The sequence below is a fragment of the Lepisosteus platostomus genome, chromosome 18 (genome assembly GCF_059453375.1).
Source record: "Lepisosteus platostomus isolate fLepPlt1 chromosome 18, fLepPlt1.hap1, whole genome shotgun sequence".
NCBI classification, from domain to species: domain Eukaryota; kingdom Metazoa; phylum Chordata; class Actinopteri; order Semionotiformes; family Lepisosteidae; genus Lepisosteus; species Lepisosteus platostomus.
The window spans coordinates 11,723,535-11,738,021 of NC_142628.1; the positions used below are offsets into that span (position 1 = coordinate 11,723,535).

Below are 14,487 nucleotides of genomic sequence, written 5' to 3' on the forward strand. Positions count from 1 at the left end.
CATATATAGAGATTATTTGAAGTATTCTCCTTTAATGCCTGACAGAACACTTTGCAGATACTGAACTCCTTTTCTTCGTTTTTGTGTAGATGCTCAGCCTTCAAATATTGAGGGTCTGAAGAAGAGGATTGTTTTTCAAGTCACACTAAGTAATCATCAAATGCAATGCATGGTGGCTTTCCAACAAAGCAAGCATGTTGTGCAGCAGCAAAAAGACATAAAATAAAGAGCTTGCACGGCTTTTACGTTTTCCAAATGTCAGTTTTCCTTTTTTTTGTTTCTTTTTTTAAATCTGCATTTTGGGAAGGATCCTTATTCCTTGGCTTGATGGTTCATTGACAGACATGCTTCTGTAAATTAATTCCTCCATTTACTCAGAAGAGGGGTGTGTGTTCTTTTGCAGATAAAGTGGATGAAATAATGCCACCCCAGAAACCCAGCCGAACAGGAGACAACGTGTCTGTGGACATGAGGGTGGCAACGATTAAACAGCGACCATCCAGTAGGTGTTTCACAGCTTCAACGGACATGAATGTAAGTACTGTAGACTTAATTAGTCTTCACTTGCAGCTTGATCAATTAAAGCATTACGTTTGAGATGCATGTATTGGAATGCATATTGCATTTAGCATCCAATTTAATGTACTTTAACTGAACATGCTGGCCTTCAGTAGCACTGCCTGTTGCTTGTTGCAGATGAAGGTATAATGCCTTGCTTTGCTGGAAATGTCCATGTTGGCTGCTGCTGTGTGCTTACCAATGTATGTTTTGGTATTTAAACCGATGTCCTGTATAGCACTGATTAATTGTTTTATTGAAAGATGTGGATATCTTACAGTGTATTCATAAAAAAGTCTCAAAACTATAACTTTGCCACTCCATTTTTGTTTCGGTGTCACTTCTTAAAGTCATATTTGCACTTGTACATTGTATTGATTATAATTTTTTTTAACTTTTTAGCCAACTCAATCCAAACACTTGAGCTGTGTCATTCTGCTATTGCAAAACTAGAAGTAGCTATTCATTTTAGTGGAATGAAAATTTGAAACAGATAATCATCAGCGGACCTGCCTATACTTTATCTTCACAATCAAAACCTAAAATGAGAGAAAACAATATTTTGCCTACTTTCTCGAATCCATTTAAATTATGGATATTAGTAATATGACGAGGAAAGCTGGAAATCTCTCTGAACAACTAACAGGTCAATTCAAGAGCTGTGGATGTTCTATCTCCTCTTTCTTATTGCAGTCCATGTATGATCGACAGGGTGTCCCTGTGATGCCCCCTACAGTCCCTGGAAGTCCTAGAAGTGCCTACCTGGGTGTGCCTCGAGGTACCATGCGCAGACAGAAATCAATAGGTAATATGTTCCGGCACAGAAACCCTACATCTCAGCAGAGAAAACTATATGTACAGACTTATTCATGTGTCAGTAGGGATGCAGTTCGTTTTTCTCAGTAGTATAATAGTATAGTAATTTCTGAATTATAATATATTCAAATTGCCAATTATTATTTTAACTTCCCTGTTTTCCCTAACTTCTTTCCATTACATTTTTAATGATGGGCTAAAAAAGAACATAGGAAGGGTGTCATTACATATAACATTAATAAAAAAAAGACGTGAGCTAAGCTTTAAAACAGTATGAGAATCACTGTCGTGTGTTCCTCAGTGATGAGGATATCCAAAATGGGTTAACTTTGAGCACCTCTGTCTCCTGAATGGCTGCCATTTTGGTCCAGAAATTACAGTCTAACCATTTCTCATAGGGGAAAACATTTATGGCAAATTTAATTAAAATCAAAAGGGCTGATTTTATATTACAAACAAGAGGAGAGTACCTGGCACATCTTGCTGATTTGGTTGCTAGTAGCCAATCAATCCAAGTTCTGTATCTCATCCATGTTTTGTAAGAAGCCAGGGTATCAGTTTCAACAACATGGCTAAGTAGCTTCCAAATGACTCCCACAAGCCTTTGTGGTATAAGGTGCTTCATATTCTCAGCTGTTGATTCTGAAGAAGTCCATTAGTATTAGTACAAGACATTGTCCCCTTTTTAGGAATTAAGATTGGAAAGTCTAGGTGCATCAAAACACATTTTACTTCATATTAAGTTATTCATTACTGACAAAGTCACTAGTTATTTCTTCAGGAACCTCTGAAAGGGATTTTAAAAGACCTTTTAAATATTTGAACTAGTATATCCATTGTTTTAAGTTACAGTTCTGTGGCGATCTAGTGCCAGTCTTTACTCACATATTTGTATACCCTATGACTAACAGTTAATATTTTATTGCTGAATTTACATCAACATACTGTAATATCACCAAGGATCCATCTGAGTCTTTATTGCAAAAGTTATATTTTAGTAGTCCCTATCCTGTATATCTATCGATTAATATTGAAATCACAGAAATACTGTAACTACAAATACTGCTCACACATTTTATGTTGTAAATCTGAACGATTAATTATTGATAATTTAGATGCATGATGATCAATATACTGGGTTTTTAACATCTTTGTTTGACTGTTTGTTTATTTTAAGCTCCATGTTTTCTTGTGCTGCATAAATTTCATAGTGGTAAAAATCAATATAAGCATTTGTTAATGCAAATCAGAAGTTCTAGGCAGAGAATTATCACGTAATTATGCATTTGCTTTAAAATAATTGTTGAAGCAGTTATTCATGTAGAATTTACTCCTATGTGTTTCATGGTTTCATTATTCCAGTGTTCCTCAAACTCTTCAAAAATGTCTTTAGGCTATTTGTAGACAGTATAGGTAATGGCTTTTCAGTCTTTTTCAATACTAAATTTAAAACGTGGACATCTTCTTGTATTTATCTATATTTAGCAGATGTTTCTCTTGCCATGCTTTAAAAAGCAATGGGGGTCGACAGGAGCATACTTTCTAAAATAAGACTTCTAAAACGGTTTGCAGAAACATTTTGAAAATAGATACCGCAGCTTGCCGAATACTGCCACTGAGTTGGATGAGATGAATATCTTCTTTCTTTTCTTTCACAGGCATAACAGAAGAGGAAAAACAATTTCTGACCCCTCCTTTGCTGAAATTTACCAGGAGCCTTTCAATGCCGGACACCTCAGAAGATATTCCTCCCCCACCAGCCACCTCCCCACCTTCACCCCCTTACAACACACCCAAATCCCCAACTGCGCGGGGATATGGCACAATTAGACCCAGCTTCACCCAGAACTCTGCATCCAAAGGCCCAGGTACCAACAGAGGAGAAAACGTTGGTACCATGAGGCGAGATAAGGGAATGTTCTACCGACAAGATTCAGAACACTATGATGCAGACGAATCATACAAGCAAAATGCCTCTACCCAGCAGAACTTCAGAAATCGAAGAGGCCAGATGCCTGAAAACCCATATTCCGAAGTAGGGAAAGTGGGGAACAAAGCTGTTTATGTGCCTGCCAAACCTGCCAGAAGGAAGGGGACATTGGTAAAACAGTCCAACGTGGAGGACAGCCCTGAAAAGACCTGCTCCATCCCAATTCCTACTATTATTGTCAAGGAGCCATCGACCAGCAGCAGTGGGAAGAGCAGTCAAGGCAGCAGCATGGAAATTGACACACAGATGACCGAGCAGCCTGGGCAGCTGCGGCCCGAGGATAGCCTGAATTTTAGCAGCCCTTTCGCAGCGGCCATCGCCGGAGCTGTAAGGGACCGGGAGAAGAGGTTAGAGGCCCGCAGGAACTCTCCAGCATTTCTTTCCACTGACTTGGGTGATGAGGACATTGGACCAACACCTGCTCCAAGGCTCAGGCATTCCAAATCCATAGATGAAGGAATGTTTAGCAACAACGAAGGTTTGAGGAACCTCATGGCCCCTTCCCTTCTCGCACTTCCTCGAGGGAATGTTACAGCCTTCAGCAGCCCAGAGCCCAGTCATCCAAGAGAACCTAGCAACACCAGGACAGTAAATACTCCTAAAACCGATAGTCCAGATAACAGTGCAGCGAGCAGTAAAAACTACAGCTCAAATGGAGGGAATTACGTGCATCCTGTGACTGGTAAACTTCTGGACCCCAATTCCCCCTTAGCTCTTGCTCTTGCTGCAAGAGACAGGGCCATGAAAGAGCAAACGCAGCCACCCCCGGCAAAGAATGAGCCTGCGAAGCCTGACCTCAATAAGCCGCTCTTCATTGACACAAAGCTGAGGGCCAACATAGAGACCACCTTCCCTGTGACAGCTACCATGAGCCGGCCAGGCCAGCGGGGAGGACTGCGGAGGCAGGAGACGGAGGCTAAGTATGAAACGGAGGCAGCAAAGGATGACAAGAAGCCAGAGGAGAAGAAAAACATGTTGATCAACATTGTAGATACCTCACAGCAGAAATCGGCAGGGTTGCTAATGGTTCACACCGTGGATGGAGCTAAATCTGAGGAGAACAGCCTCGCTGAAGGTGAAAAAGAAGAGGCTCCAGATAATGCTCCAGCAGAGCTGAGAGATCCTAACCAGCCAGCCCCAGAGACAAAGTCACCGGCCTTGAACCCTCAGTCTGTCACACCTGCCAAGACCATCATCACCATAAGTTCAGTAGATGAGCCAGTAGTGTTGCCCTTCCGCATTCCCCCTCCTCCTTTGGCTTCTGTCGACATCGATGAGGAGTTTGTCTTCACAGAACCTCTGCCACCCCCTTTGGAGTTTGCCAACAGTTTTGATATTCCTGAGGACCAAGCAGGAGCATTAGCTGAACTGCTAAAGCAGAGGAAAAATGGAGCCACTGGCACAACACTGACACCCTATAACCCCCATACAGTGGCAGCAACAGTGGCAACAACAAACACTTTAGAATGCAAAAAGCCAGTTGGCCTCTCGAACTGCATGCCTCCTGCATTTGTGCCCCCCCCTGAGAATTTCGACAACATCACCGACTCTGGGATCGAGGAGGTGGACAGCCGGAGCAGCAGTGACCATCACTTGGAAACAACCAGCACTATCTCAACGGTGTCCAGCATTTCCACCCTTTCCTCTGAGGGCGGGGAGAACCTGGACACCTGCACTGTCTATGCAGATGGGCAAGCATTTCTGGTTGACAAGCCTCCTGTACCTCCGAAACCAAAAATGAAGCCCATAATCAACAAAAGCAATGCACTTTACAAAGACGCCCTGATTGAAGAGAATATTGACACTTTTGTGATCCCTCCCCCTGCCCCGCCCCCACCCCCTGGAGCCCAATCAGATCCTCCTAAAACCCCAACACAAAGGACCTCAAAGCTCTGGGGTGACCCGCCAGAAGTGAAAAGCCCACCTACTCCCGACCCCAAGGCCAATGTGATTAGTGAACTGAACTCAATTTTGCAGCAAATGAACAGGGACAAGACACCCAAGCCAGGGGATACTTTGGATTCTCCCACAGGATCCAGAACTAACTTTGGAGCAAGGTAATTACATCCCTCTCATACCAATTCCATTGGCTTATGATTACCTTTTAGTTTTAGAACTTTTACTTTTCTAAAGCTCAACAGTATAGAATAATTTTGACATTCTGTTAAGAAAATATTGTTGTTCGCGAAGTATTTTTTGCTACACTTGAAAATAATTCTGAATATGGCTGTCCTGTTCACTTATCCTGTATCTAATGCATCCCGCTGTTGGACTGCAAGAGTTGCCAATGTATTTATGTGCAATGTGATTAGGGTTTGTACAAGTATTAGAAGATTTGTGAGATATCCTTATTAGACAGCTGGAATAGTGTACAGTATGTTCAGCCACAGATTATGGCAACAGGTTTTGTCAACTAAAAAACTCGTAAATAAACAGAGTTGTAAATAAATGTTGTAAATAGAAAGGGAGGAAGATATTTCATTTCCGAAAGGACCAAGTATTTTCAATACACCTACAGTACTTTGTGATATCTCTATTTTATATTTTGCGACATTGGCTGATAACATCAAGGCTGGCAGTTCTGTTGGCATTAGATTTATGAAGTAGATATCTTTTTTATAGTTCCATAGTCTTGAATACTTTTTATTCTTTAAAATAACAGACTGCACAGAATTGTTCCAGAAGTACAGCAGTTCTTCTTTTTCTGGTAGAAATTTAAAGAGTCCTGTTGTCCATACACAAAAATGTACAGCGACGTGTGCTGGAAATTTGAAAATGAGCAAATGTTGAGCATTCATGCTAAGTGTTTTCTTATAGTGTTCCAGTTATTTACCAGTGTAATACACATCAATATTAACTCCTGGGTAGAGGAAAGAGCCTTCATATAATATGTTACGCATTATTTAAAAAGTTTGCAGTGCTGTAACACACTGCGGTATTATTTACCTTCAAAATTTTGGGGGGTCCAAAAATGAATGTAGTCAGGAAGGTCAATATGTATTAAGTCTGACCATGGGATTTTGGGAGGTGGCCAACAGTAAGGACACATTTTTATTTACAGGTAAATTAAATTAACTACATTAATAGTAGTCTTGTCCTGTAGTCAGTAAATAGACTTCTTTCAACGGGACAAGGGAAGAATTAATAGCCTATGCTGAGGGAAAATATCAGCTAGCAGCACAGCTGCCCTTAAGCCTGATAATAGTAATGAAGAGAGAGACAGATTTAGCCTGTTCCAGGTTAGAGGATGGGTGATCTAACAGAGTTCATTGTTGATGTGACTCCTGGTCATCACCATCTCATTTCTGCCTAGTGCTCCATTTATCATCTCTGGAGTAGGATGCACAGGAGATCTTGCTCCAGTGATTGTTGGTATACTGTTAAACCACCTTTGATCTGCGAGCTGCCATCTCGGTCAGGGGAAGCTTAGAAAAAAATACATAAGTCTACAGGAAAGGCACCATCCCTTGAAGACCCCATGTGGCATCACAATGTGCATAGTGTTTTTGTCTTGACATAATCCCTTTTCTACCTTAATGTATTGCTGTCATCAGTTCACAGTTCTGGAGGTATTCCAAGACAAGAAAAAATATCTGGTCTGATTCTTGGTTAGATAGATAAGACTTTATTGATCCCGAAGGGAAAATGATGTTAGTTCTTGGTCTGCAGAAATAGTGTTTTCATCTATTGCGCAATTGGTTAGTCTTATGTGAAAGACATTTGGAAAGAAATAATATCGATAAGGCCAAGAGTTCAAATCCAAGGTGCATCAAAAATGCAGTGGCCATTCCAATAGTGTGTGTAGGACAAGTATTTTCTAACTTAACAGTGTGGCTCATCCTTTCTGGAGCAGCCAAATCTAATTACACATTACATCTAGAAACATACCTGTCCTGACATATAACTCTCCTGTCCTGTCAGGACAGAAACACAGAAAATGTTCCTTAAAACTCTCTGTAATGTTAAATAGTGTTATTCCTTTTCTGTAAAAACAGAAAGTAATTTAATCTGCTGCAGTATACTGAAAATCAATACTGTACTCCACCAAGAGTTCAGCACATAAATGTTGTGACTAATTTTCTTTCTACTGGTTTTTATCTGTTACTTTGCTGCCATTTGCACATTTTCCATTAAAACCTCATTATTAATGTTCTATGTTGCATTTTTAGTTTAAATCAGTATGCAGTGTAATACATGTATTAATGTGAATAATTTCATTACATACACATTTATTGCCTTCTCAGCCATTACAGAAGTAAAACTGCTCTGATTTAATCCTTTTTATAGTTAGAAAATAAGTATGGCTTAAATTTTTAAAAAGGCATGAGTCCTTGCACCTGGATGACATATGTTTTTCTGAGATGTAAAATTCTATTATACACTACAGGTTGCACCCCTGTAGATGTAAATGCCTGTTAAAAAGATTAAAATACACCATACAGAGCAATAAAGAGAAAAAAGCAAATCAATATGCAGTGAGCATAGTTTTTCCTCTAAATCTTCAGGGTTAATCCAGTTTGGAATCCACTGGGAATAGACTAATAATATTTCTACTTCATATTTAAAGAACTTGTGTCAAGCAGAAAAAAAGCATAAACCGGGCAAAGCAGCCTTTCATAGACACACATTCACTTCACATTCAAGCATCCCTGCTGCACTCTGAATGTGCAATCATACAGACAATGTTATTAATGAATGATGTGCAAATGCATATATTTTTTATTGAAATTAAGTGATCAAAAGTGGGTAGCACAGTGGAGTAGTGGTTAGTACTGGTGCATAACACCTCTTGTGTTCAAGGTTCCTTTCTGAACTGGGGTGTCTTGCTTGCATGCCCTATTTGATATGATAGTTCTCATATTAAGGGTGCTCTGGTTACCTTTCACATTCCACAGACATTGTTTGGTTAATCAGTATTACCAAATTATTTCTCTATACCTGTGTGCATGTCCTGCAATGGACTGGTTACTCATCCAAGGTATAGTCTGACCTTGTGCTGTGCTTCCGGACTAGGATCCAGGTTATCGTGGCCCTTACCTAAAATAAATAGCTTTCTGATAATGTTTGGTTGACTGATATTTTGTTTAATTTTAAACCGTTCTGGAAAAAAAGGCGAAAAGCAGGCTATTAGTGGCTCCTTTCTCTCTGTCTGTGCAGGTCTGCTTTCTGCACACTGTAGAATACTCAGAGCAGAAAAAACAAGGCTGATGTGTACCCATATTGGTGCTGCACACTTACTGAGTGGGTGTGTAGTGAATCAGAATTTCAGCACTTTAAAAGCAACACAGAACAGAAATGATATCTGTATCTGTACTGGAGGGTGCAAGGGTAGCTGAAGGCATTAGCAGAGGTAAAACAAGATTTCCACCTTAACCCTTTCAGGATCACCTCTTTCTTGTGGTTTCTGTAAAGATCAAATGTTATGAATTGCAAGTGAGATTACTTGTTGCTAAGAGCAACCGTACAAAACACGGTGCATCGCCATTTCGACATGATCTCTGTTACAGTGGTGCTGTGCAGTATTGTTATCCCTTCCTGTTAATTATTTTTTGCTTTGTGATTTTTTAAGATGTGCTAACAGACATTAAACAATTGGTAATTGCTTCAACCCAAATCATGATTAATCAGGTAGCCTTACAATGACCTTGGCATTGATTTTAATAGATCTGTACATTAAGAGAAAATGTAAGGATGACAAATGAATCAAATCAAAGTACATTTCATGGATGGTAATTGGGAATGCTCACTGTTAAACATGATCCAGAAAATATTAATTATAATTCATAATCATCATCTCAGGGCCCTGACTATGGTAATTTCTTTTTTATGCTCTGTTTTATGCTCTGTTTTACAAAGTGTGGTGAGTTTGTTAGGGTTCATTAGAAGTGATTTTCTGATTTACTCCACGTTCATTTCTCATGTATTTGATGATTAGAACATTGTATGCTAAAGGCATATTACATGGGCCAATTGTTTTGTAATTGGTCAGTCTGAAAAATATGTAAGATTAGTATCTTGATTGCCCTAAGCAAAATTATTTTTGGACAGAAATAGAAGTGCTGATTCAATTACTAATAAGTTTGTTTTCATGACCAACTGTGTATTTATATATAAAACAATTGTCAAAAATGAAATGTATGAAAATGCAGTGCGAGAGCTCCTTCTTAAGGTTTCCTGTTTAGTTTTCTTATTGCGGTTCGCCAATTTAGAAATAATTTTCCATATCCATAAAAGGATTTCTAAAATCTCAACAGAATCTATGCAAACTCTGATTATCATCTGTGTACCACCATAAGAGTCTTATAATATTTTATCAAGCTACCTTAAACCCTACATAATATTTATAAGCTGTATGTTTGCACGTATTCAGATTAGAAACCACCAAACCTGGGTTCAGATGGAGTTCACCGATGGTTTTAAAACATCGTTGCTCGATTATGGTCTTGCTAATTGTTTAAAAGGTCAAAGGTCTGGCTAAAGGTCAAAACAAGATCCAATAGATTTAAACTTCTTGTATGAATGTATTTTTAAGTCACAGGGTTATATAAAATGAAAATAAATATTGTACTTATTGCTTTAATATTTGCATCGGTATTTTAAGCCAAGGTGGTTTATGAGGGTGGCATAGCATAGTGGGTGAGCCTTTGCACTCATAGTATAGAAATCAGTGTGAGCTGTGGTTTACCTTTTGAATCTGCATCTGAGTGGTATTTTCCGTGTTGTCTCATGTTTGCATGGGTTTCCTCCAGGTACTCTGCTTCCTTCACACACTCCGAAGACATGCTGTTATTTGGCAGCCCTAAATTGCCCCCTCATGTACTGTATATGTGTACCCTATAAATGACTGGTGTCCTGTCTAGACCTGATCCCTCCTTGTCTTGCCAGGTTAGGCTCCAGCTCACCACCACTCTCCAGGTTTAAACTGCTTACTGAAAGGGGAGGGGAGGATTTTATATAAGTGATAAACTCATGACTGCAGTCATTTAATAGTTTTTCTGCCTTACAGTTGGTGTTGTAAAGAAGGACTGTTTATTAGTTGCTTTTCGTATCTGAATATACTGGATCTTTTGTGGAGACCAGGTGTACCAGGTCTTTTTTCATTGAGTCAATAAGCTGACACCTCCTGTGTGAAAAGCATTACCAACTCAAAATGGTTCTCATGGTTCACCTTAGTACTCCCAAGTATGGACTGGGTCATTTCTAGGACTTAATCTGTATTTCAATCATATTTCTCTGTAAGTATTAAATGAAGACTTCCATATTACATTTTTTAGGTTCAACAGATTAGTGTGCATTCTGCTCATGAACGAAACAGTTGCTTAGCAACATAATGATCAGAGCAGCCTTGAGGATTGGATGAATAATGTCAGTCCGATTAACACAGGATGAACCAAACTGCTCAGGGGAAAGAAGAAGGCATACAGCCAGAGCAAAGATGGAATCTCTAAGTCAGTGTAAAGAGTTCAGCACAAACCTAAAATTTATTAAATGTATGTATTCGTTTTCATCTTACTTGGGAATGAACTATAATACTCTAAAGGTTAAATGATGCATGTGCTTGTATCCATAAGTATGTTTACTTACTTTAGGCATTATCACACTCACAATCATCACAGCACTCTGCATTACAATAGTTTCACTCTATATTGCATCGTTTCTGCTAATTAAATACATTCTATGAAAAGAAATGTTAAATTGATTTTAAAGGAGTCTCAACTACCATGGCTACAGGTAATGTTGATTTACTTTTTTGGAACTTGCTAAAATAATATCCAAGTTTTCTGCTGCAGTTGTTAATTTAATGGTCACTGTGTTTTAAAGCTGTCTCTGTTTGTTACTGAAATTACTTTGTATTCAACCTCAATCAACCTAAATTGTCTCCATAATTTTTGATGTAATGTGCATCTGTCAGGCTCTTTCCAAACTTTCTATTGCACTTCATTCAAGTTCAGCTGTTGTAATATGTGCTGGATATTTTTGTTGTTAAACACATTTACAATATCCTGAAACATCAATTTCTATCTGAAGTAAGAAGGACATTTTCTGCATTTTAATAATGAGCATCATCTGCAATGCAAGGCAATACTGTACATTTCGTTTGGTTCTGGCACGTAGGACCTTTGGTAATATGGTTATAACTCAGCCACACAGGAATAATAGTAGTATGCTGTTTTATAAGTTTGTTACTTTAATATAAAAATTAATAATATGAAAAGCAATAAGATGAATTTCATGAGTTGATAAGCCTGCCATATACAGTACCAAATGTATTTATGGTATTTATGGAGTCTAGCACCATGCTTCATCAGTTAAAGATCAGTCTGTAGGCCTGTCACACTCTGCCTTTTCCTTTGAGATGGAAGCAATGTTGGACAATACGATATTGGTGATCTTCCATCTTTCCAGCAAAAAGCATAGCCAGAGTCACTTTCACTGATGTCTATATAGACATTGTTGCCTTAACTTTCCAGAACTCTTTTGTCAAGTTGTTGAGGCTATTTCTATGCAACCTTTGATTTCTCTGCAGGTTTTACCAATTTATAATTGAGAAGAGAACATAAAAATTAAGTAAGAAAAGTAGGAAAATAAATAATTTGACTGACATAAACCTAGTGGTTACAGTATTAATATTGTTTGATCTCACCCAGATGGGTGTTGCATTTCAGTGGTAGATAAGGTGGTTCCCCTTTTTAAAGTGCATGGAGATTCTTCAGGATGAAAAGTACAATGTAAATGCTAGATTATTATTTTTATTAAGATAAAGCAATAGGAATGCTACTGCTGACAGCTAAAAGCTGAAGTATCAAGGGGGTAATGAGGAATTAATCAGATCAACAGAGAATTTCATACTAGTCATTCTTTAAGATATATTAGAACCGTTACATTGATAGATTGTTCGCCATTTCCAGTTTACGTGCAAGTCTTTCCAAATGAAAAATTCAAAGTTCTGAACTGCAGTGTACATGCAGAGCATTTTCAAAGTATATGGCACATTAAAGTCTTAAAGTGGATAACGTTCAAAAATTCCTCACATCATCAGCAGTACAAAAAACAAAGGAGAATCCAATTATTTTTTAAGGGTATTCATTTTTACTTTTATTGACTATGATATAAATTACATCATATATCACTTTAAAGGCTACCTTTACATTGTTCTTCTGAAAACTGTAATCCTGTTTTATGAACAAGCAGGATCAAAACAGTTTTGAAGGTAATTAATACATTTGTCATGGTGTTTGCCTTATTTTCTTTTTGAATGTGTGTGTGTTTCATTTTTTATGACAATTCTGTTCTTCTCATTTCATTCTATCACTCCTTGTTTGCTCCCATGATCGATGCATATGAAGAGGTTCATGTTGAAGAGACGTAAGTTCGCAGTGCAAAGCACACAAGGTTTGTAACTTTGTGCTTTCATGTTGGGGGTGTTCTGCTGTGCACCAGTCATTTTCACTCTAGTGTCTAGGTCTAGTTCAAAAGTATTTGGGGAGGAGGGAGAAGATGAACTGCACTGACAGTTATTATTGAGGATGCAAAAAATGTACATCTATATACTGTACAGTATGTAAAAATATTCTTATACATTAAGAAAACGTTGTGTTTAATTAGCTCTGGCCATTTCACAACACTAGACACCACAAGAGCTTATTTATATTCATATTACCATAATTCATAGCAGCTGATTGCTCTTAAAAAAACCTGTAGCCCTGAAGGATTCTTCTTGGAAGACATTTTTATACAGCTGGCTCCTTTTTTAGGGATGTTGCTGAAAATGCATTAAGAAATTTTATTCAAAGTTGAATTTTCTATCTGTACATTAAAGTTTTGAGTAGATATTCTGTTCCCAGTTAACCAGCTAAGTGCTACACATGTATTGGTAATAGTAATAATAATCATGGCCAGCAGATTTAGCCAAACTCTCTTCCATACTATCATTTGAATGTCAATAATAAAATAGTATATACATATATATTTTGCCCATCCTCAGTTAAACTGTCATGTACAGATGTTTTTGTTTCCTCTCGGCTTTAGTAGATAACCCCTCGCCTTTCTTCTGTTACTACTAATAAATAAACGTCATCACTCTTCTGTGCTTCGTTCCTGTCCAGAAATGCCCATTTCTGTCAGCTCAGAGAGCAGTACTGGTGCGGACTCTGTGTGTTCTGTGGGTATGCAGTATTAACGATCTACCAAAAAGAGGGAAAGCTGCTATAAAGAAGCAGAATGCTATTGTAACGGGTCCACTAGAGAATAGACGTCTTGACATGCCATATCAACAGGATTGATCTGAATGGACTTCAGAAGTGTAAAGACAAGTAACATAGCAAGGAGCATTTAGTAAAATGTGGAAAGTAACACCTTTAACCCTGCTTTCTTTTTGGTTGTTACACTCCTGCCAAGAATTTTTCTTATTTGTGTTTCTTTATATTTGTCATTTTCTGGTCCTGAAAAATGTTTACTGAAAGGAAAATAATTTGCTAAATGAATACCACGTAAATCTACAGTACCCCTTTTTTATGTCATTTATAAAAAAATTGGGCCATATTTATAAAGCATACAGGAGCTCAGCATTAGATGTGCTGCTGTTTAATTGGAATTTTACTGGTGCTGTGTGGTTTTTAAATATGACCCCACATCTTTCTTGTTTCATTTTCAGAATTGGTGTTTTCTTCCCAAAATGCTCAATCTTCAAGATCTCTTTTAATTGGACATGACGATTAAGTAACTGTAAATAATCCGTTTCTTGGCTGCATAACAAAATCAGTCCATACATACAAGGTCATTTACTTTCGAATCACTTTTTTTTGCAAGCATTTTGAGAAGAACCAGTAAATATTCTGAAAATCCTTTTAAAAACTTGCCTAGCTAAGACATTTGCTTACACTGTGGCCTACGTGGTTTCTTTAAACACTGTTTGCCTTTCCATTTATAAACCATATCTGTTTCCTTCAAATTAAGGTTTTGGTTATCCAATAATTTTTAATTGTTGAATTTTTTGCTTCTTGGCAATATCTAAACTTTTGGATATAGTTTAATAAAGGTAGTAGATAAATGCTACTTTTTAATTTTTAAAAATATTATGCTGTAAGTTAATAGGCACTTGATCGTTGAGGCAAATATGAAAA

General features: G+C 37.9%; 1 protein-coding gene and 1 long non-coding RNA gene across 7 annotated transcripts in view; one reads left to right on the forward strand and one right to left on the reverse strand.

The window, feature by feature from the left end:
* shank2b (SH3 and multiple ankyrin repeat domains 2b) overlaps positions 1 to 14,487 on the forward strand; it is a 185,853-nt gene that overhangs the window by 163,031 nt on the left and 8,335 nt on the right. Inside the window, exons 18-21 of one of the 5 annotated variants that reach the window (XM_088611003.1) lie at positions 404 to 534; positions 1,252 to 1,363; positions 3,033 to 5,421; positions 12,712 to 12,757. In XM_088611003.1, coding sequence (XP_088467129.1) covers positions 404 to 534; positions 1,252 to 1,363; positions 3,033 to 5,421; positions 12,712 to 12,724 — 2,645 coding nt within the window. In that variant the 3' untranslated portion in view covers positions 12,725 to 12,757. Of the gene's footprint in view, positions 1 to 89; positions 150 to 403; positions 535 to 1,251; positions 1,364 to 3,032; positions 5,422 to 12,711; positions 12,758 to 14,487 lie in introns of all 5 variants that reach the window. The other 4 variants (XM_088611004.1, XM_088611005.1, XM_088611002.1 and 1 more) reach the window with 4 other exon arrangements.
* The window catches only part of LOC148645666 (uncharacterized), a 71,138-nt gene that overhangs the window by 42,969 nt on the left and 13,682 nt on the right, over positions 1 to 14,487 (reverse strand). The window lies entirely within an intron of this gene.